Raw genomic sequence first — 25,542 nt, 5'->3', positions numbered from 1 at the left:
CCATAGAGAAGGATCAACGACGACAACACCAACCAACCCACAGTCTATGATAAATTGGGGGCCTGTCCGGGAGAGTGAACTGACACACCCACACCCTGTCCAAGAGTGGATTTGTACACCCTTGCTGAAATAGGTAAACTGTGTGACCGCAGGTGTATACTCTCTCTCTTGGGAAGACTCACAGGACAAGATGGATAAGGTGCAAGCGTTTGTGGAGTCAGGCAAGCCTGAGGATTTAGAAGGTTGCACGAGGGATCAATTGAAACAAATAGCAGAAAAATGTGGCATCAGGTTGAAAGCATCTAAAGTAGCTGGGATGAAGGATGAGATCCTGAGGCAGTTGAGAGCCAGAAGTGAAGCGGCAGAACAAGGAGCCCAGGAAGGAGCTGAAAGTAGAAAGGAGGATGATGGGCAGGATGACGTGAGATCCCAGGGATCGAGTAGGAGCAGCAAGAGTAGCCGCAGTAGCAGGAGTAGCCGGAATAGGAGCTTGGAGAGATTCCAGTTAGAGCTCCAGATGCAGCAACAACGAGAGGACAAGGAGAGACAGTTCCAGCTGGAAAAGATGAAATTAGAACTCCAGATGAAAAATGAAGCCGAGAAGGAAAAAGAGAAAACCAGACTGGGAGTAGAAAAAGAGAAAACCAGAGTAAGAGAACTGGAGTTGGAACAGGAGAAAGAAAAAGAGAAAGCAAGACTAGAGGTCGAAAAAGAAAAAGCCCAGGTCGAAAAAGAAAAAGAGAGAACAAAACAAATGCAGATAGAAGCGAACAGAACCTTGGCTGAGCAAAGGATTGAACATGGGTTGCCAGAGAGCACCACCCAGGTATCACACCCACCAGATATTAGGGTTAGGGAGAAGGACATTCCCTTGTTTGTTCCCGAAGAGGCAGAGAGCTTTTTCGAGCACTTTGAAAAAGTAGCCAGCATCAAGGAGTGGCCACAGGAGGAATGGGCCCAGCTGGTCCAGTTAAGATTGACCGGTGCAGCCAGGGAGGCATACACCCAATTGTCACTGGAAGAGTGCCAGGATTACGCCACAGTAAAGAGCAGCATATTGCGCTCGTTTCAGTTAACCCCAGAAGCTTATAGAAAGCGCTTCAGAGAGATGATCAAAGTTGGAGCATGTACGTTTGCTGAGACAGCAAGAGATCTGGAAAGACGATTCCAGAAGTGGATTGAGGCTGCTGGAGTTGGATCTTACGCTGACCTGAAGCAACTGATGGTCATGGAGAAGTTCTTGGAGATGATGCATCCTGAAACAAAGTTCAAGATCCAAGAAGCAGGGATAATGGAGGTGAAAGATGCCGCAGATAGGGCGGATATGATTACTGAAGCATACAATAGCTTGAGGGAGAACAGAGTGAGAAGCGAGGCGAGACGCAGCAATGGCAGATCCAATGGAGTCTGGGGAGGAAGAAATTATGAAAGACCCAGAAGAGTCTGGGGTGAGAAAAATTTTGATAAATGGGTAGATAAAAGTAAGTACCCTAAGACTCAGAAGAGTAGGTCGCGCACTTCATCTGAAAGTGAGGATGGAGGAGCAAAACGAGAAACTGATCGTTATCCAGGAAATCAAGGGTCCAGTAAAGCTCCACAGAGTGCGAGTAGTACGTCTGGCCCGAGGAACTCCAATACGAGTGTTCAGAGTCAGAGCTACTCTGGTACATATAGAAGAGACTTTTCCCAGATGAGATGTTACAATTGTAACGGATTGGGTCACGTGATGCGAGATTGTAGACAGGGCAAGAGAGTTGTGACCCTGGCCATGTGTGACCCCGGAAGTAAATATACTAATGTGATCCGAGACAAACCACAGAGAGCGAATTTAGTGAACGAGAGGTATAGGCCGTTCATGAGTAAAGGTTGGATCAGTATAAGAGGCCAACCTGAGGTAGAAGTTGGTATCTTAAGAGATACCGGAGCTAATCAGAGCTTGATTACGAGAAGCCTGATTGGGGATGGTCGACGGTTAGCTGGCAGTGGGAAGATGAAAGTATATGGGTTATTGTCGGAGAGTGACATGCCCGTATGTGCTGTCCAGCTAAGGTCGGAATATGTGTCGGCGGAGGTGATGTTGGGAGTGTGCCCCGACATACCTATTCCAGGAGTCCAAGTGATCCTGGGAAATGACTTGTGTGGGACAAAGGTGTTGCCAAGAGTCATAGCGGAGACTGTGCCAGAGGAGTGCCCAGAAGGCCACGGCACGGGTGGGACACCTGAGAGTGTGAACCTGACTGACATCCGAGGAGATGAGTCAGGAGACCGCCAAGCCATTGAGTACCCCGTCTCGGTAGTGAGGAAGGCAGAGGTGGCCGACAAGGAAGACGCTGGAGAAGATGATACAGTGTCGATTCAACCAGTGGAAGATATCGATGTAGATATAGCATGGCTGTTTGATGAAGGTCCAGCCCAGGAAAATGAAGTCTCGGTGAGGTCAAAAGTGAAGATGGCCCAGCCGAAGAAGAATCGTGAGAAGAGAGCGGACCTGAGTAGAGCCCAGACTGCTGAAATTAAGGGTCGGAAGGTGAATGCAACTGTGCTGAGTAGGAATGAGGAAAGATGTGGACATACAGAGGACGAGAGTAGAGCGTCAAGTGGTCCACGAGCACAGAGGCATAGGGATAGTGGAGTTAAGTTGTCTGAGATGTCAAGAGTTGACATGTTCCACAGGAAACGTGAAGGAGAAATAATGAAGAAGAGTAATAGCCGAGAAAATGAAAGGAGAAGAGACAGTATGTGTGGCGAGGTGCTTACGAGCACACAAGGAGAGGCAAAGCGACATGTATGGTCGAGTGCTGTTGGATGTAGTATAGTGCCCGAAGAAACTTTTAGGGAACGAAGAAGAGTTGAAGGAGAAGAAATGGAGTGGTATAGAAGTGAAAAGTGTGGGAAGAGGAAGATGATACAAGCATGGAGGAATAGAGGAAAGCCGAGGACTCGGTGGGAGTCGAACAGGATGAGGTCTCGGATAAATGAGGAGACAAAAGGGAGGATCGTCAGTGAAGACGAGGAAGTGAAGTATGATGACAGGAGACGAAAGTATAACGGCAGTAGATGGAAGTATGAAGACGACAGAGGAGATACAGACAGTAGATGTCTGACTCTGGACGGGAAGAGAAGAAGACGAGGAAACGGAGGGTGGAGACAGTAAGTAGAGTGGACCAATGGAGTGCAGGCGTCCAAGGAGGACAGCCTAGCCAAGAGGTGCCAGAGAGGTCAGATCATTTGTGAGAAGAACATGTTCCTGGAGAGTTGTGAGCCAGATGTTGCAAGGTGCAACGAATTAATTGCAGACTCCTAAGAGAGTATATGGAGGGCGAGACAATATAGTGGCTGATGCGTTATCTCGAGCCTAGCCACTGGAATAACTCTCAAAAATAAGGGGAGGGGAGTGTTATGATCTCAGCCTGCAGGAGAAACGAGTCTCCCTTCTTGAGAGTTATTCAGCAAGCCTGACCTAACTAGAAGGTCTAGCAAATATTGAGGTGATAACCCATGTGAAAAATGGTATGGTGGATTCAATGAACAATTTAAGATTATGGGCAATGAAGAAGAAAACAGATAAATGACTGGCTAGGAGATGTGGACATTTTGCTGGAGGCGTGAGGCTCGCTTCCGGAGGACCTTGACCTCACTTGAGTGCCAGACATCGCAGGGGGAAGCCGCGCTCCGTTTGAGCTCCCGCCAGAAGGGAACCCCTAGTGATATATCTCTAAGAGAAGAGAAGTGTGCAGACGTACCAGCTGTGGAATCGAGCTGGGAACGTTGTGGTCTCAAGTCCTGGTCGACGAGGAGATATTAAATCGCCCAGAAGCAATATTGTGTGCTGTGTGGAGCGCCCTGACCAGACGCCGTCAGAGGGAAAGCGCCCTCGACCAATTAATCTGTGGTAAGCACGATAAACGCCAGTTCGTAGTGATTGTTTGTAGTTGGTCGTGTGCCCAGCGACAGTAGCAATGTTTATTTATAGGTTAGACATGTTTTAATAAGGCAGAAAGCCTGAAATAGGAGAGTGAAGAGGGAGGAGCACGGAGCGACGTCCGTCCGCTCTGAGCGCTGGCGGACGACTGAGGGAGCCTGGCTCCGGATGGAGGAAGACCCTCCCAGCGAGTGAGGACCGCCGCCCGGCGAGGTGGAGTATGGACCCGCCCAAAACGGGGGAGTCCACTCTCACTGTATGTAGAGGACAGATAGAGGTTTGAGGCAAGCATATTGTGTGGTTATTTTTGTTTATGTGTTAAAGGGGAACATTTTATTGGAACGTCGATGGGTTGCAGGTTTGTTCTTTTGGGGAAGAAGTTGCTGAGAACTTCGAAGCCAGCAGATGATGTAGCTGATGAGACTCCAAGGTAGTGGAGCAGAGGACCTCGAGCTGTGAGGAGAAGCAGCAGTGAAGAGGAGTGTCACGTGCTTCTGTAGAGGTGGTGTAGCAGCCAAGAGAGCTGTGGAAGAACCTAACAGAAGGGTGAAGCACCGTAGTTGCACAAGGAAACTTCATGATAGCAGCCGGGAGGAGCTGCAGAGGATCCTGGTAGTGAAGCCCGGAAGAACCTAAGGATATTAGGGTTGTGAACTTCCAGAGGTGGAAGGGGAAGTTCTGGTGGATTACTTATAGGGAGTTGATAGTGTTTGGTTGTCAGTAGCGTGCAAGACGCAGTGAGAGGTGAGTGACTGTTGGCATCCTTATGTCAAGGAGTTTTTTATACTGAAGTATCAATGAACATTTATACTGGTATATGTTATTGCATTCAAATGCTGATTTTCTATATATATATGTTATCTTGTTGATGGTGCAACAGTGTGTAGGCTTGACCAACTTGAGGAGGTTAATAGTATCAGGTGGTGAACCAGGAGATAGGATACCACTTGATAAGCTGATAATAGAGTTCTGATGGTATTGGAGTGCAACCTGATTGTGATATTATAGAGTATAGGATTCATGATTATTATATGTGTGTATGTATCGTGTATGTGCTTTGTTCAGTAAATGTGTCACAATTTGCTGGTGTTTGCCCTTGTCCTAGTGAGGCTTCCCAGGAGGTAGTAAAGAAGGAGAGAGAGAGAGGAAGAACCACGAACCACTGCTGTGGACAGGGTAGGAGGTAATACTAGTAAGCCATAGGGGGATTGAGGAGATCATATCTCATAAGGAGAGAGTGGGGAGTCACAGCGGCTCGAGTGGGTGTGTGCACGTGACAACGAGGCTAAGTGTTGGAGCCGCATCCCCTGAACGTGTGACGTTGAGCCCCTCTCCAAGAGCCAGAAGCGCCAAGGGTGATCTCCTAGTATAAGCACTCTGCCGAGTTGTGGGTTGGGTCGTCCATAGAGAAGGATCAACGACGACAACACCAACCAACCCACAGTCTATGATATTAGGTTGGTTGCTTAGGTTGGTTGCATAGGTTGGTTGGTTAGGTAGCTTGGTTAGGTTGCTTGGTTAGGTTAGATAGCTTAGGTTGGTTGGTTAGGTTAGATAGCTTAGGTTGGTTGGTTAGGTTAGATAGCTTAGGTTGGTTGGTTAGGTTAGATAGCTAAGGTTGGTTGGATAGGTTGGTTGGTTAGGTTAGATAGCTTAGGTTGGTTGGTTGGTTAGTTAGGTTGGTTTGTTAGGTTGGTTAGGTTGGTTGGTTGGTTGGTTAGGTTAGGTTGCTTAGGTTGGTTGCTTAGGTTGGTTGCTTAGGTTGGTTACATTGGTTAGGTTGGTTGGTTACGTTGGTTAGGTTGGTTGGTTACATTGGTTAGGTTGGTTGGTTAGGTTGGTTGGTTACGTTGGTTGATTAGGTTGGTTGGTTAGGTTGCTTGGTTAGGTTGCTTGGTTAGGTTGGTTGGTTAGGTTCCTTGGTTAGGTTAGATAGGCTACCAACAATTACAGCCCTTTTTCTTTTTCTATTTCTACAAACCTAGCCTAAACTAACCTAACTTAACCTGCAAACCTAGCCTATTTCCTAGTCAAAACAAACATAACCTAATCTAAGCTAACCTAACCTAACCTAACGTAACTAACTCCTGGATACCTATTTACTGTTAGGTGAATAGATGTATTCGGTGATAGGAAACGCTACCTACAATTACAGCCCTTCTTCTTTTTCTATTTCTACAAACCTAGCCTATTTCCTAGCCTAAACTAACCTAACCTAAGGTAATCTAACTAACTCCTGGATACCTATTTACTGCTACGTGAACAGAGAAGACACGCTACCAAACAATTACTGCCCTATTTCTATTTCAACAAAAATAGCCTATTTCTTAGCCTAAACTAATCTAACCTAATTAAACCTAACCTAACCTAATCTAACCTTACCTATATATATACTTCACTACTCACTAACATCATCACTACCACACTACTCACTAACATCATCACTACCTCGCTACTCACCATCATCATCATTACCTCACTACTCACCATCATCATCACTACCTCTCTACTCACCATCATCCTTACCTCACTACTCACCATCATCATCACTACCTCACCATCATCATCACTACCTCTCTACTCACCATCATCATCACTACCTCTCTACTTACTAACATCATCACTACCACACTACTCGCCATCATCATCATTACCTCACTACTCACCATCATCATCACTACCTCACTACTCACCATCATCACTACCTCACTACTCACCATCATCATCACTACTTCTCTACTCACCACCATCATCATTTTTTCACTACTCACTAACATCATCACTTCCTCACTACTCACCATCATCATCATCATCACTACTCACCATTATCACTACCCACCATCATCACTACCACACTACTCATAAACATCATCACTACCACACTACTCACCATCATCACTACCACACTACTCACTATCATCACTACCACACTACTCGGTGAGTAGTGTGGTAGTGATAGTGAGTAGTGATGATGGTGAGTAGTGAGGTAGTGATGATGATGGTGAGTAGTGTGGTAGTGATGATGATGGTGAGTAGTGTGGTAGTGATGATGATAGTGAATAGTGTGGTAGTGATGATGATAGTGAGTAGTGAGGTAGTGATGATGATGGTGAAGTGTGGTAGTGATGATGGTGAGTAGTGTGGTAGTGATGATGATGGTGAGTAGTGAGGTAGTGATGATGATGGTGAGTAGTGTGGTAGTGATGATGATGGTGAGTAGTGAGGTAGTGATGATGATGGTGAGTAGTGTGGTAGTGATGATGGTAGTGAAGTGTGCTAGTGATGATGATGGTGAATAGTGTGGTAGTGATGATGATAGTGAGTAGTGAGGTAGTGATGATGGTGAGTAGTGATGATGATAGTGAGTAGTGAGGTAGTGATGATGATGGTGAGTAGTGAGGTAGTGATGATGATGGTGAGTAGTGTGGTAGTGATGATGATGGTGAGTAGTGTGGTAGTGATGATGATAGTGATGTAGTGATGATGATGGTGAGTAGTGAGGTAAAGATGATGATGGTGAGTAGTGTGGTAGTGATGATGATAGTGAGTAGTGTAGTAGTGATGATGGTGAATAGTGTGGTAGTGATGATGATGGTGAGAAGTGATAGAAGTGATGATAGTGAGTAGTGATGATGATAGTGAATAGTGTGGCAGTGATGATGATGGTGAGTAGTGTGGTAGTTATTATGATAGTGAGGTAGTGATGGTGATAGTGAGTAGTGAGGTAGTGATGATGATAGTGAATAGTGTGGTAGTGATGATGATGGTGAGTAGTGTGGTAGTGATAATGATAGTGAATAGTGTGGTAGTGATGATGATGGTGAGTAGTGATGATGATAGTGAGTAGTGAGGTAGTGATGATGGTGAGTAGTGAGGTAGTGATGATGATAGTGAGTAGTGAGGTAGTGATGATGATGGTGAATAGTGTGGTAGTGATGATGATGGTGAGTAGTGTGGTAGTGATGATGATGGTGAGTAGTGATAGAAGTGATGATAGTGAGTAGTGTGGTAGTGATGATGATGGTGAGTAGTGGTAGTGATGATGATAGTGAGTAGTGAGGTAGTTATGATGATGGTGAGTAGTGTGGTAGTGATGATGATGGTGAGTAGTGAGGTAGTGATGATGATAGTGAATAGTGTGGTAGTGATGATGATGGTGAGTAGTGTGGTAGTGATGATGATAGTGAGGTAGTGATGCTGATGGTGAGAAGTGATGATAGAGAGTAGTGGTAGTGATGATGGTGAGTAGTGAGGTAGTGATGATAGTGAATAGTGTGGTAGTGATGATGGTGAGTAGTGTGGTAGTGATGATGATAGTGAGTAGTGTGGTTAGTGATGTTGATCGTGAGTATTGTGGTAGTGATGATGATAGTGAGTAGTGAGGTTGTGATGATGATGGTGAGTAGTGAGGTAGTGATGATGATGGTGAGTAGTGTGATAGTGATGATGATGGTGAGTAGTGAGGTAGTGATGGTGTTGCTAAGTAGTGTGGTTAGTGATGTTGATCGTGAGTATTGTGGTAGTGGTGATGATGGTGAGTATTGTGGTAGTGATGATGGTGAGTAGTGAGGTAGTGATGATGATGGTGAGGTAGTGATGATGATGGTGAGGTAGTGATGATGGTGAGGTAGTGATGATGGTTAAGAGTAGTGTGGTAGTGATGATGGTGAGTAGTGTGGTAGTGATGATGATGGTGAGGTAGTGATGATGGTTAAGAGTAGTGTGGTAGTGATGATGGTGAGTAGTGTGGTAGTGATGATGATGGTGAGGTAGTGATGATGGTGAGTAGTGCGGTAGTGATAATGATGGTGAGGTAGTGATGATGGTGAGTAGTGTGGTAGTGATGATGGTGAGTAGTGTGGTAGTGATGATGTTTATGAGTAGTGTGGTAGTGATGATGGTGAGTAGTGATGATGGTGAGTAGTGATGATGATAGTGAGTAGTGAGGAAGTGATGATGTTAGTGAGTAATGAGGTAGTGATGATGGTGAGTAGTGTGGTAGGGATGGTGAGTAGTGAGGTAGTAATGATGGTGAGTAGTGTGGTAGTGATGGTCAGTAGTGAGGTAATGATGATGATGGTGAGTAGAGAGGTAGTGATGATGATAGTGAGGTAGTGATGATGATGGTGAGTAGTGAGGTAATGATGATGATGGTGAGTAGATAAGTAGTGATGATGATGGTGATTAGAGAGGTAGTGATGATGATGGTGAGGTAGTGATGATGATGGTGAGTAGTGAGGTAATGATGATGATGGTGAGTAGAGAGGTAGTGATGATGATAGTGAGGTAGTGATGATGATGGTGAGTAGTGAGGTAATGATGATGGTGAGTAGAGAGGTAGTGATGATGATGGTGAGTAGAGAGGTAGTGATGATGATGGTGAGTAGTGGGGAAGTGATGATGTTAGTGAGTAGTGAGGTAGTGATGATGGTGAGTAGTGTGGTAGTGATGGTGAGTAGTGAGGTAATGATGATGATGGTGAGTAGTGTGGTAGTGATGATGGTGAGTAGTGTGGTAGTGATGGTGAGTAGTGAGGTAATGATGATGATGGTGAGTAGCGAGGTAGTGATGATGTTAGTGAGTAGTGTGGTAGTGATGATGTTAGTGAGTAGTGAAGTATATATATATAGGTAAGGTTAGATTAGGTTAGGTTAGGTTTAATTAGGTTAGATTAGTTTAGGCTAAGAAATAGGCTATTTTTGTTGAAATAGAAATAGGGCAGTAATTGTTGGTAGCGTGTCTTCTCTGTTCATGTAGCAGTAAATAGGTATCCAGGAGTTAGTTAGATTACCTTAGGTTAGGTTAATTTAGGCTAGGAAATAGGCTAGGTTTGTAGAAATAGAAAAAGAAGAAGGGCTGTAATTGTAGGTAGCGTTTCCTATCACCGAATACATCTATTCACCTAACAGTAAATAGGTATCCAGGAGTTAGTTACGTTAGGTTAGGTTAGGTTAGCTTAGATTAGGTTATGTTTGTTTTGACTAGGAAATAGGCTAGGTTGGCAGGTTAAGTTAGGTTAGTTTAGGCTAGGTTTGTAGAAATACCTGCCAGACCCCCCACACCAGCCAGACCTCCCACACCAGCCAGACCCCCCACACCAGCCAGACCAGCAAGTACAGCCACAACAGCCAGACCAGCAAGTACAGCCACAACAGCAACTGTACCAGCAAGTACAGCCACAACAGCAACTGTACCAACAAGTACAGCCACAACAGCAACTGTACCAGCAAACACAGTCACAACAGCAACTGTACCTGCAAGCACAGTCACAACAGCAACTGTACCAGCAAGCACAGTCACAACAGCAACTGTACCAGCAAGTACAGCCACAACAGCATCTGTACCAGCAAGTACAGCCACAACAGCAACTGTACCAGCGAACACAGTCACAACAGCAACTGTACCAGCAAGTACAGCCACAACAGCAACTGTACCAGCAAACACAGCCACAACAGCAACTGTACCAGCAAACACAGTCACAACAGCAACTGTATCAGCAAGCACAGTCACAACAGCAACTGTACCAGCAAGTACAGCCACAACAGCATCTGTACCAGGAAACACAGCCACAACAGCAACTGTACCAGCAAACACAGTCACAACAGCAACTGTACCAGCAAGTACAGCCACAACAGCAACTGTACCAGCAAACACAGTCACAACAGCAACTGTACCAGCAAGTACAGCCACAACAGCAACTGTACCAGCAAACACAGTCACAACAGCAACTGTACCAGCAAGTACAGCCACAACAGCAACTGTACCAGCAAACACAGTCACAACAGCAACTGTACCAGCAAGTACAGCCACAACAGCAACTGTACCAGCAAACACAGCCACAACAGCAACTGTACCAGTAAACACAGCCACAACAGCATCTGTACCAGCAAACACAGCCACAACAGCATCTGTACCAGCAAACACAGCCACAACAGCATCTGTACCAGCAAGTACAGCCACAACAGCAACTGTACCAGCAAACACAGTCACAACAGCATCTGTACCAGCAAGTACAGCCACAACAGCAACTGTACCAGCAAACACAGCCACAACAGCAACTGTACCAGCAAACACAACAGCAACTGTACCAGCAAACACAGTCACAACAGCAACTGTACCAGCAAACACAGTCACAACAGCATCTGTACCAGCAAACACAGCCACAACAGCATCTGTACCAGCAAACACAGTCACAACAGCATCTGTACCAGCAAACACAGCTACAACAGCATCTGTACCAGCAAACACAGTCACAACAGCAACTGTACCAGCAAACACAGTCACAACAGCAACTGTACCAGCAAACACAGCCACAACAGCAACTGTACCAGCAAACACAGTCACAACAGCAACTGTACCAGCAAACACAGCCACAACAGCAACTGTACCAGCAAACACAGTCACAACAGCATCTGTACCAGCAAACACAGCCACAACAGCATCTGTACCAGCAAACACATCTACAACAGCATCTGTACCAGCAAACACAGTCACAACAGCATCTGTACCAGCAAACACAGTCACAACAGCATCTGTTCCAGCAAACACAGCCCCAACAGTAACTGTACCAGCAAACACAGCCACAACAATAACAACAGCTGTACCAACAAACACAGCCACAAGAGCATCTGTACCAGCAAACACAGCCACAACAATAACAACAGCTGTACCAACAAACACAGCCACCACCACAACATCACCTGTAACAACAACACTTGTAACAACAAATGCCTACCTTAGTTAGTAGTAAGACTAGCCTAGTTAGTAATATGCCGACCATCTTGGCTTTAGACACTTGAGTTATCCTGGGTGTGGCATGCCTGCCTCGACCATTCTCACTCTGTTTACTCTTGTTCTTAAGAGGTCTTAGTCATCATTACGTCTCTGCTGAGTTGTTTACTAAGCTATTTCTATTGATACATATACATACACACACACACACACACACACACACACACATATATATATATATACATTATATATATATATATATATATATAAATATATATATATATATATATATATATATATATATATATATATATATATATATATATATATATATATATATATATATATATATATATATATATATATATATATATTATTAAATATGACCGAAAAAGTAAGATTAATAATTCTAACCTGTTGCATAAGCAACAGGTCTCCATTAAGGAACATATAATCTCTTCCCACAACCAAACCATCGCCAGAGAAATCCTAGTAAACAACACAGAAATCATCGATACATACAGCGATAGCAGGCGGCTTGACGTTTGCGAGGCATTACACGTCAAGAAGTCAACACCAGCAATCAACAGCCAATTATTGCACAACTATATTCTACCCACCTCAAGACTCCGCTCCAATATAGAAGCATCAAGAAATATGGACCAATAGGCTTTCTACAAACACTTCTATTCAATACCCATTGTTTCGTGTTCTGTCTTGTGTTGATGAAATTAATACCCTATTAATGCCACCTCTTGTTCTGTCTTGTGTTGATGAAATTAATACCCTATTAATGCCACCTCTTGTTCTGTCTTGTGTTAATGCCACATCACCCCTTCCACCTCACTCAAATGTAGATATAAAATCGGAGATGCGTGAGTTCTATTCAGTTGTGTATTTGTGAACTAAAGTCTTTGAAAATGTAATAAGTTTTACGAAACGCGCTCGTGTCGCGTCAGACTAGAAATAAAAATGAATTTTGGAGAATTAATTTTTGATTTACCTCCAACAGTGAAAAGAAATGTACGAAAGATTGAGAAAATTCGTGTTAAAATTATTAATCTTACTTTTTCGGTCATATTTAATAATATATGTCATCAGGAAAGACTGCTACCAAAATATACTAATATATATATATATATATATATATATATATATATATATATATATATATATATATATATATATATATATATATATATATATATATATATATACATATGTCGTACCTAGTAGCCAGAACTCACTTCTCAGCCTACTATGCAAGGCCCGATTTGCCTAATAAGCCAAGTTTTCATGAATTAATTGTTTTTCGACTACCTAACCTACCTAACCTAACCTAACCTAAGTTTTTCGGCTACATAACCCAACCTAACCTATAGAGATAGGGTAGGTTAGGTTAGGTGGGGTTGGTTAGGTTAGGTCATATATCTACATTAATTTTAGCTCCGATGAAAAAAAATTGACCTCATACATAATGAAATGGGTAGCTTTATCATTTCAAAAGAAAAAATTTAGAGAAAATATATTAATTCATGAAAACTTGGCTTATTAGGCAAATCGGGCCATGCATAGTAGGCTGAGAAGTGAGTTCTGGCTACTAGGTACGACATATATATATATATTTATATATATATATATATATATATATATATATATATATATATATATATATATATATATATATTTATATTATCCTGGAGTTTTGGTTGTCAACCCAAACGACCAAAATTAATGTGGTATTTACCCTCGATATAAAAAAATTAAAAAAATACAAAAATTACAAAATAACATTACAATAATTGGTCGAGTCTTAACTGTTGTAGTTGATGAAGCCAGGACCGGCGTGTCGAGTACCAGGCTTCTTTCTAGAGGAGTTATAATGGGTTAGTTGCAGCGGCTGATGTGCACACCATTCACCAGCCTGGAATGTAACCTCGCATTAGCACTGTTTGATAATAATACAAATGTGTGCCGTAATTAGGTACTGCCACTTTTATTATAAGCTTCGGCCTAGCTTATTTATCACTAAGTATATATATATATATATATATATATATATATATATATATATATATATATATATATATATATATATATATATATATATATATATATATATATAGATATACACAAATTTAAATAGCTTAAATTTTATATTTTGATTACTTTGGGCTCGACAGCCCTCGTCTTAACTACTTTCATTGTTTTTTAGGGGGTTAGTGTTTTTGGTAAGAATTAAATAGGATTCCAAAAAGCTAAACTGTGACTATTTAAGATTTATGTGGTGTAAACATTAGGATTTATGTGGTGTACACATTAGGATTTATGTGGTGTACACATTAGGATTTATGTGGTGTACACATTAGGATTTATGTGGAGTAAACATTAGGATTTATGTGGTGTAAACATTAGGATTTATGTGGTGTACACATTAGGATTTATGTGGTGTACACATTAGGATTTATGTGGTGTAAACATTAGGATTTATGTGGTGTAAACATTAGGATTTATGTGGTGTAAACATTAGGATTTATGTGGTGTAAACATTAGGATTTATGTAGTGTAAACATTAGGATTTATGTAGTGTAAACATTAGGATTTATGTGGTGTAAACATTAGGATTTATGTGGTGTAAACATTAGGATTTATGTGGTGTAAACATTAGGATTTATGTGGTGTAAACATTAGGATTTATGTGGTGTAAACATTAGGATTTATGTGGTGTAAACATTAGGATTTATGTGGTGTAAACATTAGCATTTATGTGGTGTAAACATTAGCATTTATGTGGTGTAAACATTAGGATTTATGTGGTGTAAACATTAGGATTTATGTGGTGTAAACATTAGGATTTATGTGGTGTAAACATTAGGATTTATGTGGTGTAAACATTAGGATTTATGTGGTGTAAACATTAGGATTTATGTGGTGTAAACATTAGGATTTATGTGGTGTAAACATTAGGATTTATGTGGTGTAAACATTAGGATTTATGTGGTGTAAACATTAGGATTTATGTGGTGTAAACAGAGACGGGACTGGTGGCGACAGTGAAGGCGTCAGTATAGGCTTGATGCATTGCGTTTATGCTTTTTGTTGTCACTGCTTCACCTCTTCTCTATTATTATAAACAATCCTACACCTTAATAACAATAACGAGGCACAAGCAGTTGTTACAAAATTAATATTAATAGTTTCTGGCTTATAAACTTCCGTTTAAGCACAAGGGACGTCTTCGCTTGGCAATGTTTACAATCTCTCTGGCTAGCGTCGTCTCCCCCGGTGTTCGTGAGACAAGTAGCCGTCTACATCTCTGGCTAGCGTCGTCTCCCCCGATGTTCGTGAGACAAGTAGCCGTCTACACCTCTGGCTAGCGTCGTCTCCCCCGGTGTTCGTGAGACAAGTAGCCGTCTACACCTCTGGCTAGCGTCGTCTCCCCCGGTGTTCGTGAGACAAGTAGCCGTCTACACCTCTGGCTAGCGTCGTCTCCCCCGATGTTCGTGAGACAAGTAGCCGACTACACCTCTGGCTAGCGTCGTCTTCCCCGGTGTTCGTGAGACAAGTAGCCGTCTACACCGGATTCACGAAATATTTATATTTTCGACACGCTATTCTTAATTTTTATAGATAATATTTAGCGGTATGCAGTTATTATTCCTTTCTTTAGGATCATGTTGTCTTTCTTGAATAGTGGTTATATCTTAGTGTTCTTATGAGAATGTGGATTTTCTCATGTTTGGATTCAGACGCCTATAATGTCGAAAACGGCTCGGATTGCAGTTGTTGTTGTTGTTAGAAGAGGAAGCCTCGTGGATCTGTTCTATATATACAGCTTAGGTCGACTGCTAGCAGCCGTGGAGTGAGGACGTTTACCGACCCTCCGTGGCTGTTGGAGTTGTTTGCTGTTTTGGTCGCCAGGTGTTGTGGGCGTCTCTGCCCTACCAGTTTTGTTGCCTGCCTGGCTGCGTTGACGTGGCAGTCCTGACATGGGGGCCATCTTCCTCCTGTTCAGCGTGTGAACTCCGTGGGCCTGGAGTTCACTTGTAAGGCTGGTTATCCGACCATCGAGATGGTGATGTGTGACATGCTTCGTGTCCCGGTGGAAGCTGTTTACGGTGTGGAGCTAGTTACGGGCGTGGGGGAGGACGAGTACCGGGACTTCCTCCGTCGGTACGGGGGGCGTACGTTGCCGTTGCCAGACGATGCCGGCTCTGTGGCGATTTCGGACCGCAGTGGTGCCCTGACTTATGTCAGTGTCCATGGTGCGCCCCTGGAGTTCCCTGATGACCTCCTCCGGCGTTACTTCGGGGGTTTTGGTACTGTTGTCAGCGTGCGGGTGAACACGCTCTCCTCGGGGCGGTATGCTGGGAGGCGTACAAACATTCCCACGTTGGGGATGCGCCTGCGGTCGGATATACCTTCTTCTGTCCAGCTTATGGGGTACTTCGTCCGGGTGTATTATGGCCGGCAGCCTCGTACCTGTTTCCGGTGTGGCCTGTTGGGGCATCAGGCTGCCGGGTGCTCTGAGGCCCCAGCTGCTCCTGTCAACTTGTTCCGCGACGAGGATTTCCCGCCGCTCCCTCTGGCGGCAGTCTCCGGTGATGTTGATGACGTGGTGCGCGTCCCGTCTGCTGCTGCAGCTTCCCCGGCTGCGCCTGCCGTTCCTTCGGTTGTTGCCGTCCCTCCTCCGGTTGTTGCCGTCCCTCCTCCGGTTGTTGCCGTCCCTCCTCCGGTTATTGCCGTCCCTCCTCCGGTTGTTGCCGTCCCTCCTCCGGTTGTTGCCGTCCCTCCTCCGGTTGTTGCCGTCCCTCCTCCGGTTGTTGCCGTCCCTCCTCCGGTTGTTGCCGTCCCTCCTCCGGTTGTTGCCGTCCCTCCTCCGGTTCTTGAGGTACCGTCGGTTGGTCTGCCTGATCCTGTCGCTGTTCCAGCTGCTCCCGTGGGCCTCCCTGGAGCTCCCTGTGTGACTTCGCTGTCTTCTCCCTCGTCTTCTGATGCTGCGCCTGGCCCTGTGTCCGTGACTCGGGTCTCGGATGTGCTTGGTGCTGGGGTGGCTGCGGAGCCTCCTGCTGTGTGTGGCCCGGTTCCCCCTGTGGTAGAGGCTGCTGCCGTCCTGGCGTCGGTTACTTCGGCTCGTGGTACCCGTGTTTCTGGGTCACTTACCGGCTCGGACGATATCCGGCCGGTGCCCAAACGTTCCCGGCGTTCGTCTTCTTCCTGGGCCGACGTTGGTGACTTCAGTGTCTGTGGGGCTTCGGATGTTGACAGTGTGGATACGGATGCGTCGATGTCTCCGCGGTTCGTGGTGGCGGAGGTCCATGTGCCTGCCGGTGCTGGTGCCTGTGTCTCGGACGTGCCTTCGGTTCTTTCTCCGCCGGGGGACTCTCCACAGTGGGGGGTGGTGGCTTCCGCTGCCAGGGATGGTGTGGACTCGGGTTCCCTGCTGTCGTCTGGTGGTGTGCCCGGGGCCACGGGTACCCCTGTGGTGCGGGTGCGCGTTGGGGCCCTGGGGGACGTGTTGCCGGCGTCTGTGATGCCACCGGGTCACTGGTCGAAGATTGCCGAGTTACTGCTGTCTGACGGACCGGAGTGCTTTCGTGGGGGGCAAGTTCCCTTCCTGTGGGGGCGAGTGGCGACTTCTCGCCTCATGAGTACTACCATCTGGGTCCCCAGTTTGCAGGTGTTTGTTGCCCCGGTTCCAGATGTTATGGCGTCACCGGTGGATGGACAGGACCCTTGGCAATGGGTGCTCTGGGAGGCGTTCAATGTAAGATTCCCGCGGGCCAAGTTCCCGGGCAAGTTTGTGCTCTGATTTCTTGTGTGTTTGCTCTATGACGTGCTGTTTGCCCTGTTCTATTATGTGCTTCTGCCTCTCCCTTTGTGCGTAGCTTTGCCGTGTGGCATATTAGTTTCTAGTGCTTGGCGTCACTCGTTTCGCGTTTTGGCTTGGCGTTTCGCCTCTTCTGGCTTTTCTGTGATTCACCCTTCACGGGTACGCCGGGGCGCATCCGATCCCACGATCGTCGTCGCCCCTAACTCAACAACAACAACATATATACAGCTTAAACCACGTGGTCTCTTTTCCTTCCAGTCATCTGTAGATATAAACCTACAATTCCTGTATAACAGGCTATGTGTTTTGTTTACATATATGTGTGTGTGTGCGTAACTACCTAAATGTACTTACATGACGAGAGCTTCGCTCGTGGTGTCCCGTCTGGATTTATATTACAATAAATGTATAACTTGAGAATAATTTCTGTTTAGGACAAAGGTTCATTTCCCTGTTTGTCAGTAGGCTATCACTGAAACCGTAATATGCTTTCGGACCATCGCAAATACGTATATAACTACCGAGGTGGTCTGAGAGGGAGGTTCGTGTATGCTTCCCAGTGTGTACGTGTGGGCGTACATATGTGCGGACGTACGTACGTGCGGGTGTACGTATGTGCGGGCGTACATATGTGCTGGAATGCGTCTATTACGCCCGAGTGTTTATTGATGAACACTCATGGGTTTGGCGGTGCTATGAGTCCATGGGCGGCATGAGTACGTGGGCGGCATGAGTATGTGGGCGGCATGAGTGTGTTGGCCAAATATGAGTGTGTGTGTATGTGTACCTCACGAGTGTCATGAGGCATAGGAGCGTGGGTGACACAGGCTCGCAGACTGCACATGTGCCTGTGCAACATACTCATATGGGAATCATAGACGTGAGGGCAGCATGACATTTCACACCAACCTCCACCCACTCACTCACCCTTCTCACAGTCCATTCACTCTCACTCACCCTCTCTTACAGTCCAATCACTCTCACTCACCCTCTCTCACAGTCACTTACTCTCACCCTCACAGTTCACTCACTCTCACCCTCACAGTTCACTCACTCTCACTCACCCCCCAAAACCACATACTTCTAAACACCCAGTCTCATATGTACCAATATCACATGCCACACCCGTCATCTCACACATCATCGTCATTTCCCCCCCCCCCCTAGTATCTGTGGTCCTCCACACCTACATGGTCTCCCACACCTGCACCAACACCCACACCTGTGTCTCCTCCCACACCTGGGTGACCCACACTAACCTGAGACAAAGCCTTTAACAGCCGAGTGGTGAGACAGTCGGAGTGGCTGTAGGCGGCCCTGCTCCTCCCTCCCCCCCCCACACTCATGACAGACAGCTCAGTAATCTCATCATATCCACCAAAATAATAATTTATTGCAAATAAGGAAAGCAATTGAAAATTAGAAAGAATCAACAGGACCAGCAAAAACGAAATTGGTTTGCTGTTTATGCAAATGGTAGGCACCCACAAACCTTCACGCCGTTTTCTATGACACGGAGTAAAGTAATGAGTAATTTATAGTCTATAGATTCTAAGTACAACATTATGAAAAGTCTTGTTACTTCTGATGAGATAACCAAGCCTTTTTATGAGGGAAAATGGGCAAGGGTAGAACTAATTATTTTGAAAAGTTCATTGGGCGGAGTTGTTAGAATAGTGTTGTGAGGAGGAAGAGGCTACTGGAGACATTCTCCATGTCTGCTACAAGTACCTCTGTGGCTGCACATGTCATCCTTACATTGACGCTTGTCTTTAAGGCCTAAGGCCTATCTGCAAGGTTCTTAAGGTGACCACAAGTATACTGGACTAAAGTATACCCTCAGTATACAGCAAAAAAGGGGAGTTATACTTCTCAGTGTGTATATATATATCCACGTCTATCGCTGTGGTGTATTTTTAGACCGTTAAATAATTAAATTTTAAATCCCTACCTCCTTTCAAATTTGAACCATGACGGTTAACGGTATTGTCAACCGTCAAATAATTCAATTTCAAATGTCTTCCCGCTACTTTTTTTATTTGGGTGTTGGTGTCCATGCTTCTAATATTGCTGGGTTTGGTTCATACAGTTTAGCCACTACACCAAAATAAAAGTGGTTTGGAAGAGCTACAGTTGTATTTTAAACTTTATCTTGTATATATTTTAAGGTGTGGAGTCTCTTGGGGCCTCTATCTCTTTCACTCTTCACGCTGAAGCTGTTTTTGTTCCTTCATGTTAAAGCTGTTTTTGTTTCTTGACGCTGAAGCTGTTTTTGTTCCTTCATGTTAAAGCTGTCTTTGTTTCTTGGCGCTGAAGCTGTTTTTGTTCCTTCATGTTAAAGCTGTTTTTGTTTCTTGGCGCTGAAGCTGTTTTTGTTCCTTCATGCTAAAGCTGTTTTTGTTTCTTGGCGCTGAAGCTGTCTTTGTTTCTTGACGCTGAAGCTGTTTTTGTTTCTTGACGCTGAAGCTGTTTTTGTTTCTTGACGCTGAAGCTGTTTTTGTTTCTTGACGCTGAAGCTGTTTCTTCACGCTAAAACAGTCTGTCTTTCACGCTATTATTTGTTTTGTATAACCTTTTACTTGCAAATGATACCAATAATTAAGTCTTAATTTCCTTCAAATATATGTTTTTAAGCAATGATTATTATGCATGGCAATGGGGAAAAAAGTATGGCAATGGGGGTAAAAAAAGTATGGCAATAGGGTAAAAAAAGTATGGCAATAGGGTAAAAAGTATGGCAATAGGGTAAAAAAAGTATGGCAATAGGGTAAAAAAAGTATGGCAATAGGGTAAAAAAAGTATGGCAAAAGGGTAAAAAAAAGTTTGGCAATAGGGTAAACAAGTATGGCAATAGGGTAAAAAAAGTATGGCAATAGGGTAAAAAAAAGTATGGCAATAGGGTAAACAAGTATGGCAATAGGGTAAAAAAAGTATGGCAATTGGGTAAAAAAAAGTATGGCAATGGGGCTAAAAATGCATGTGCATGGGTAAAACAGTGTTGGTAAACTCACGGCAATGTTGCAAACAATTATACTAAGATGGTTTTATGCTGTTGCATCTGCCACGAGCTGTGTTGCCCTCAGCCTGGACCTGCGGGGGGGGGGGAGGGGGTCTTTAAGATCACTAAGACAGTCTTTACTAAGTCTTGGATGGACGGTGTCCAGTTCAGCCTTAAGTGAGTCAGCCTTTTGGATGACGCCAGTGAGTCATATTAGAGTCGTAGATTAACGCCCATACGCACACACACACAGCCGGTGGCCAAGTGGACAGCACGCTGGACACGTGATCGTGTGGTTACGGGTTCGATCCCGGGCGCCGGCGAGAAACGATGGGCAGAGTTTCTTTTACCCTGAATGCCTCTGTTACCTAGCAGTAAATAGGTACCTGGGAGTTAGACAGCTGCTACGGGCTGCTTCCTGTGTGTGTGTGTGTGTGTGTACTCACCTAGTTGTGTTTGCGGGGGTTGAGCTCTGGCTCTTTGGTCCCGCCTCTCAACCGTCAATCAACAGGTGTACAGATTCCTGAGCCTATTGGGCTCTAGACAGAAGACAGAAGAGTTAGGGGGGACATGATTACCACATTTAAGATTCTGAAGGGAATTGATAGGGTAGATAAAGACAGTCTATTTAGCACAAGGGGACACAGGTGGAAACTGAGTGCCCAAATGAGCCACAGAGATATTTGAAAGAACTTGTTTAGTGTCAGAGTGGTTGACAAATGGAATGCATTAGGAGGTGATGTGGTGGAAGCTGACTCCATACACAGTTTCAAGTGTAGATATGATAGAGCCCAATAGGCTCAGGAATCTGTATACCTGTTGATTGACGGTTGAGAGGCGGGACCAAAGAGCCAGAGCTCAACCCCCGCAAACACAACTAGGTGAGTACAACTAGGTGAGTACACACACACACACACACACACACACACACACACAATGTCAGTTAGCCTAAATTCTCCAATATTCATTCATAAAACTGCTTCACGGGACTGCAACCTTATCAAACAAAGCTGTCAGGTATTTCTAACTGTCAACACAAATTAACAACTTAAGATATCAATCATTGCAACTGTTGATAAATAGACACTAACTAACCTTGCTATGAGATATAAATACAAGTGCCAAATTTGATTCAGAAGGCAACTCCAGCGTGGCCTAGTCGGATAGAACAAGTTCCTAATCCGGATAGATCTGCGTTCGAGCCTGTCGGAACGGTTGCAAGTACAGGGCACAGATTTCTCTGTGTGTCCCCTCCTGTAGGAGCATCAGTTTCGATAGATTCTCTGGATAGCCGAAGATTGATTGACCGACTCCTTGGAATGTGGGGAAGGGTTGAAGTCCGGGGGCCACGGACGGATACCTGGATCCACTGACCTCGGGCAGGTCTTTCAATCCACCTGGATTTCAGGTGGGGAGAAGGGAGGCAATTTGGGTCGACACAAATAGCTTCCTGGACCCAAAACCCCATGGATACACGGACACGGACACTCACACGGACACGCACACGGACACTCATGGACTCTGACAGGAACCGAAGGTTCGTGTCAGATAATAAGAAGGGAGTTGATAATATAATAAGGTTGTATAGATAATATAGATAATATAATATATAATAATAATAATAATAATATAATAATATAATATAATATATAATAATAATAATAATATAATAATAATAATATAATAATAATAATAATATTATAATAACATAATTAGGTTGGTTAGGTTGGTTGGTTAGGTTAGGTCGGTTAGGTTGGTTGGTTAGGTTAGGTCGGTTAGGTTGCTCAGGTTAGGTTGCTCAGGTTAGGTTTCTCAGGTTAGGTTGCTCAGGTTAGGTTGCTCAGGTTAGGTTACATTGCTTAGGTTGGTTGGTTACGTTGGTTAGGTTAGGTTGCTCAGGTTAGGTTACATTGCTTTGGTTGGTTGGTTACGTTGGTTAGGTTGCTTGGTTGGTTAGGTTGCTTGGTTAGGTTAGATAGCTTAGGTTGCTTGGTTAGGTTAGTTAGGTTGGTTGGTTGGTTAGGTTGCTTGGTTAGGTTAGATAGCTTAGGTTGCTTGGTTAGGTTAGTTAGGTTGGTTGGATAGCTTAGGTTGGTTGGTTACGTTGGTTGGTTGATTAGGTTCTTTGGTTAGGTTGGTTGGTTAGGTTGGGTTGGTTGGTTGATTAGGTTCTTTGGTTAGGTTGCTTGGTTAGGTTGGTTGATTAGGTTCTTCGGTTAGGTTGGTTGGTTAGGTTCTTCGGTTAGGTTAATTGGTTAGGTTGCTTGGTTAGGTTGCTTGGTTAGGTTGGTTGGTTAGGTTAGATAGCTTAGGTTGGTTGGTTAGGTTAGATAGCTTAGGTTGGTTGGTTAGGTTAGATAGCTTAGGTTGGTTGGTTAGGTTAGGTTGCTTAGGTTGGTTGCTTAGGTTGGTTGGTTAGGTTGGTTACGTTGGTTAGGTTGGTTGGTTAGGTTAGTTGGTTAGGTTGCTTGGTTAGGTTGGTTGGAAAGGTTGGTTAGATAGCTTAGGTTGGTTGGTTAGGTTAGATAGCTTAGGTTGGTTGGTTACGTTGGTTGGTTAGGTTAGTTGGTTAGGTTAGATTGCTTAGGTTGGTTAGGTTGGTTGGTTGGTTAGGTTGGTTGGTTAGGTTAGTTGGTTAGGTTAGATTGCTTAGGTTGGTTAGGTTGGTTGGTTGGTTAGGTTGGTTGGTTATGTTAGATTGCTTAGGTTGGTTGGTTAGGTTAGGTTGGGTTGGTTGGTTGGTTAGGTTAGGTTGGGTTGGTTGATTGGTTAGGTTAGGTTGGTTGGTTAGGTTAGATAGCTTAGGTTGGTTGGTTAGGTTGGTTGGTTAGGTTGGTTGGATGGTTAGGTTAGATAGCTTAGGTTGGTTGGTTAGGTTGGTTGGTTAGGTTGGTTGGTTAGTTAGGTTGGTTTGTTAGGTTGGTTAGGTTAGGTTGGTTAGGTTAGGTTGCTTAGGTTGGTTGGTTAGGTTAGATAGCTTAGGTTGGTTAGGTTGGTTGGTTAGGTTGGTTGGTTAGATTAGATAGCTTAGGTTGGTTGGTTAGGTTAGTTACATTGATTGGTTAGGTTAGATAGTTTACATTGGTTACGTTGGTTGGTTAGTTAGGTTGGTTGGTTGGTTAGGTTGGTTGGTTAGGTTGGTTGGTTGGTTAGGTTGGTTTGGTTAGGTTGGTTAGGTTGGATGGTTAGGTTAGGTTGCTTAGGTTGGTTGCTTAGGTTGGTTGCTTAGGTTGGTTACGTTGGTACTAACCAACTTAAGTTGGTTACGTTATTACATTGGTTAGGTTGGTTGGTCACGTTGGTTAGGATGGTTGGTTACGTTGGTTAGGTTGGTTGGTTACGTTGGTTAGGTTGGTTGGTTGGTTAGGTTGCTTGGTTAGGTTGGTTGATTAGGTTGCTTGGTTAGGTTACATAGCTTAGGTTGGTTAGTTAGGTTGGTTGGTTAGGTTAGATTGCTTAGGTTGGTTGGTTAGGTTAGATAGCTAAGGTTGGTTGGTTAGGTTTGTTGGTTAGGTTAGATTGCTTAGGTTGGTTGGTTAGGTTGCTTGGTTAGGTTAGATAGCTTAGGTTGGTTGGTTAGGTTAGATAGCTTAGGTTGGTTGGTTAGGTTAGATAGCTTAGGTTGGTTGGTTAGGTTAGATAGCTAAGGTTGGTTGGTTAGGTTAGATAGCTAAGGTTGGTTGGATAGGTTGGTTGGTTAGGTTAGATAGCTTAGGTTGGTTGGTTAGGTTGGTTGGTTAGTTAGGTTGGTTTGTTAGGTTGGTTAGGTTGGTTGGTTAGGTTGGTTAGTTAGATAGGTAAGGTTGGTTAGGTTGGTTGATTGGTTAGGTTCCTTGGTTAGGTTGGTTGGTTAGGTTGCTTGGTTAGGTTGGTTGGTTAGGTTGCTTGGTTAGGTTAAATAGCTTAGGTTGGTTGGTTAGGTTAGTTAGGTTGGTTGGTTAGGTTAGATAGTTTACGTTGGTTAGTTAGGTTGGTTGATTAGGTTGGTTGGTTAGTTAGGTTGGTTGGTTTGTTGGTTAGGTTCGTTGGTTAGGTTGGTTGGTTCGTTAGGTTAGGTTGGTTAGGTTGGTTGGTTAGGTTACGTTGGTTAGGTTGGTTGGTTACGTTGGTTAGGATGGTTGGTTACGTTGGTTAGGTTGGTTGGTTAGGTTAGGTTGGTTGGGTTGGTTGGTTAGGTTAGATAGCTTAGGTTGGTTGGTTAGGTTAGTTACGTTGGTTGGTTAGGTTAGATAGTTTACGTTGGTTAGGTTGGTTGGTTAGATAGCTTAGGTTGGTTGGTTGGTTAGTTAGGTTGGTTTGTTAGGTTGGTTAGGTTGATTGGTTGGTTAGGTAAGGTTGCTTAGGTTGGTTGCTTACGTTGGTTACGTTGGTTAGGTTGGTTGGTTACGTTGGTTAGGTTGGTTGGTTACATTGGTTAGGTTGGTTGGTTACATTGGTTAGGTTGGTTGGTTAGGTTGGTTGGTTACGTTGGTTAGGTAGGTTGGTTAGGTTAGGTTGGTTGGTTGGTTGGGTTGGTTGAGTTAGGTTAGGTTGGTTGGTTAGGTTGCTTGGTTAGGTTGGTTGATTAGGTTGCTTGGTTAGGTTCCTTGGTTAGGTTGGTTGGTTAGGTTGCTTGGTTAGGTTCCTTGGTTAGGTTATATAGGCTACCAACAATTACAGCCCTTTTTCTATTTCTATTTCTACAAACCTAGCCTAAACTAACCTAACTTAACCTGCAAACCTAGCCTATTTCCTAGTCAAAACAAACATAACCTAATCTAAGCTAACCTAACCTAACGTAACTAACTCCTGGATACCTATTTACTGTTAGGTGAATAGATGTATTCGGTAATAGGAAACGCTACCTACAATTACAGCCCTTCTTCTTTTTCTATTTCTACAAACCTAGCCTATTTCCTAGCCTAAACTAACCTAACCTAAGGTAATCTAACTAACTCCCGGATACCTATTTACTGCTACGTGAACAGAGAAGACACGCTACCAACAATTACTGCCCTATTTCTATTTCAACAAAAATAGCCTATTTCTTAGCCTAAACTAATCTAACCTAATTAAACC

General features: G+C 44.2%; 1 protein-coding gene across 1 annotated transcript; it reads left to right on the top strand.

The window, feature by feature from the left end:
• Positions 1-273: 273 nt before the first annotated feature.
• LOC138360837 (uncharacterized) lies at positions 274-5,345 on the top strand. Its single transcript, XM_069320353.1, has 2 exons — positions 274-3,892; positions 4,281-5,345. The coding sequence occupies exon 1, from the start codon at positions 317-319 to the stop codon at positions 3,152-3,154; it is 2,838 nt and encodes a 945-aa protein (XP_069176454.1). The 5' UTR covers positions 274-316; the 3' UTR covers positions 3,155-3,892; positions 4,281-5,345.
• The last annotated feature ends 20,197 nt before the right edge of the window (positions 5,346-25,542 follow it).

The sequence above is a fragment of the Procambarus clarkii genome, unplaced genomic scaffold (genome assembly GCF_040958095.1).
Source record: "Procambarus clarkii isolate CNS0578487 unplaced genomic scaffold, FALCON_Pclarkii_2.0 HiC_scaffold_123, whole genome shotgun sequence".
NCBI lineage: Eukaryota > Metazoa > Arthropoda > Malacostraca > Decapoda > Cambaridae > Procambarus > Procambarus clarkii.
The sequence above is the reverse complement of the archived record's forward strand: the minus strand, read 5'-3'. Positions and strand labels throughout refer to the sequence as shown.

Bases quoted from the DNA above. Each gene is read 5' to 3' on its own strand.
- LOC138360837 (XM_069320353.1), top strand. From the start codon at position 317: ATGAAGGATGAGATCCTGAGGCAGTTGAGAGCCAGAAGTGAAGCGGCA.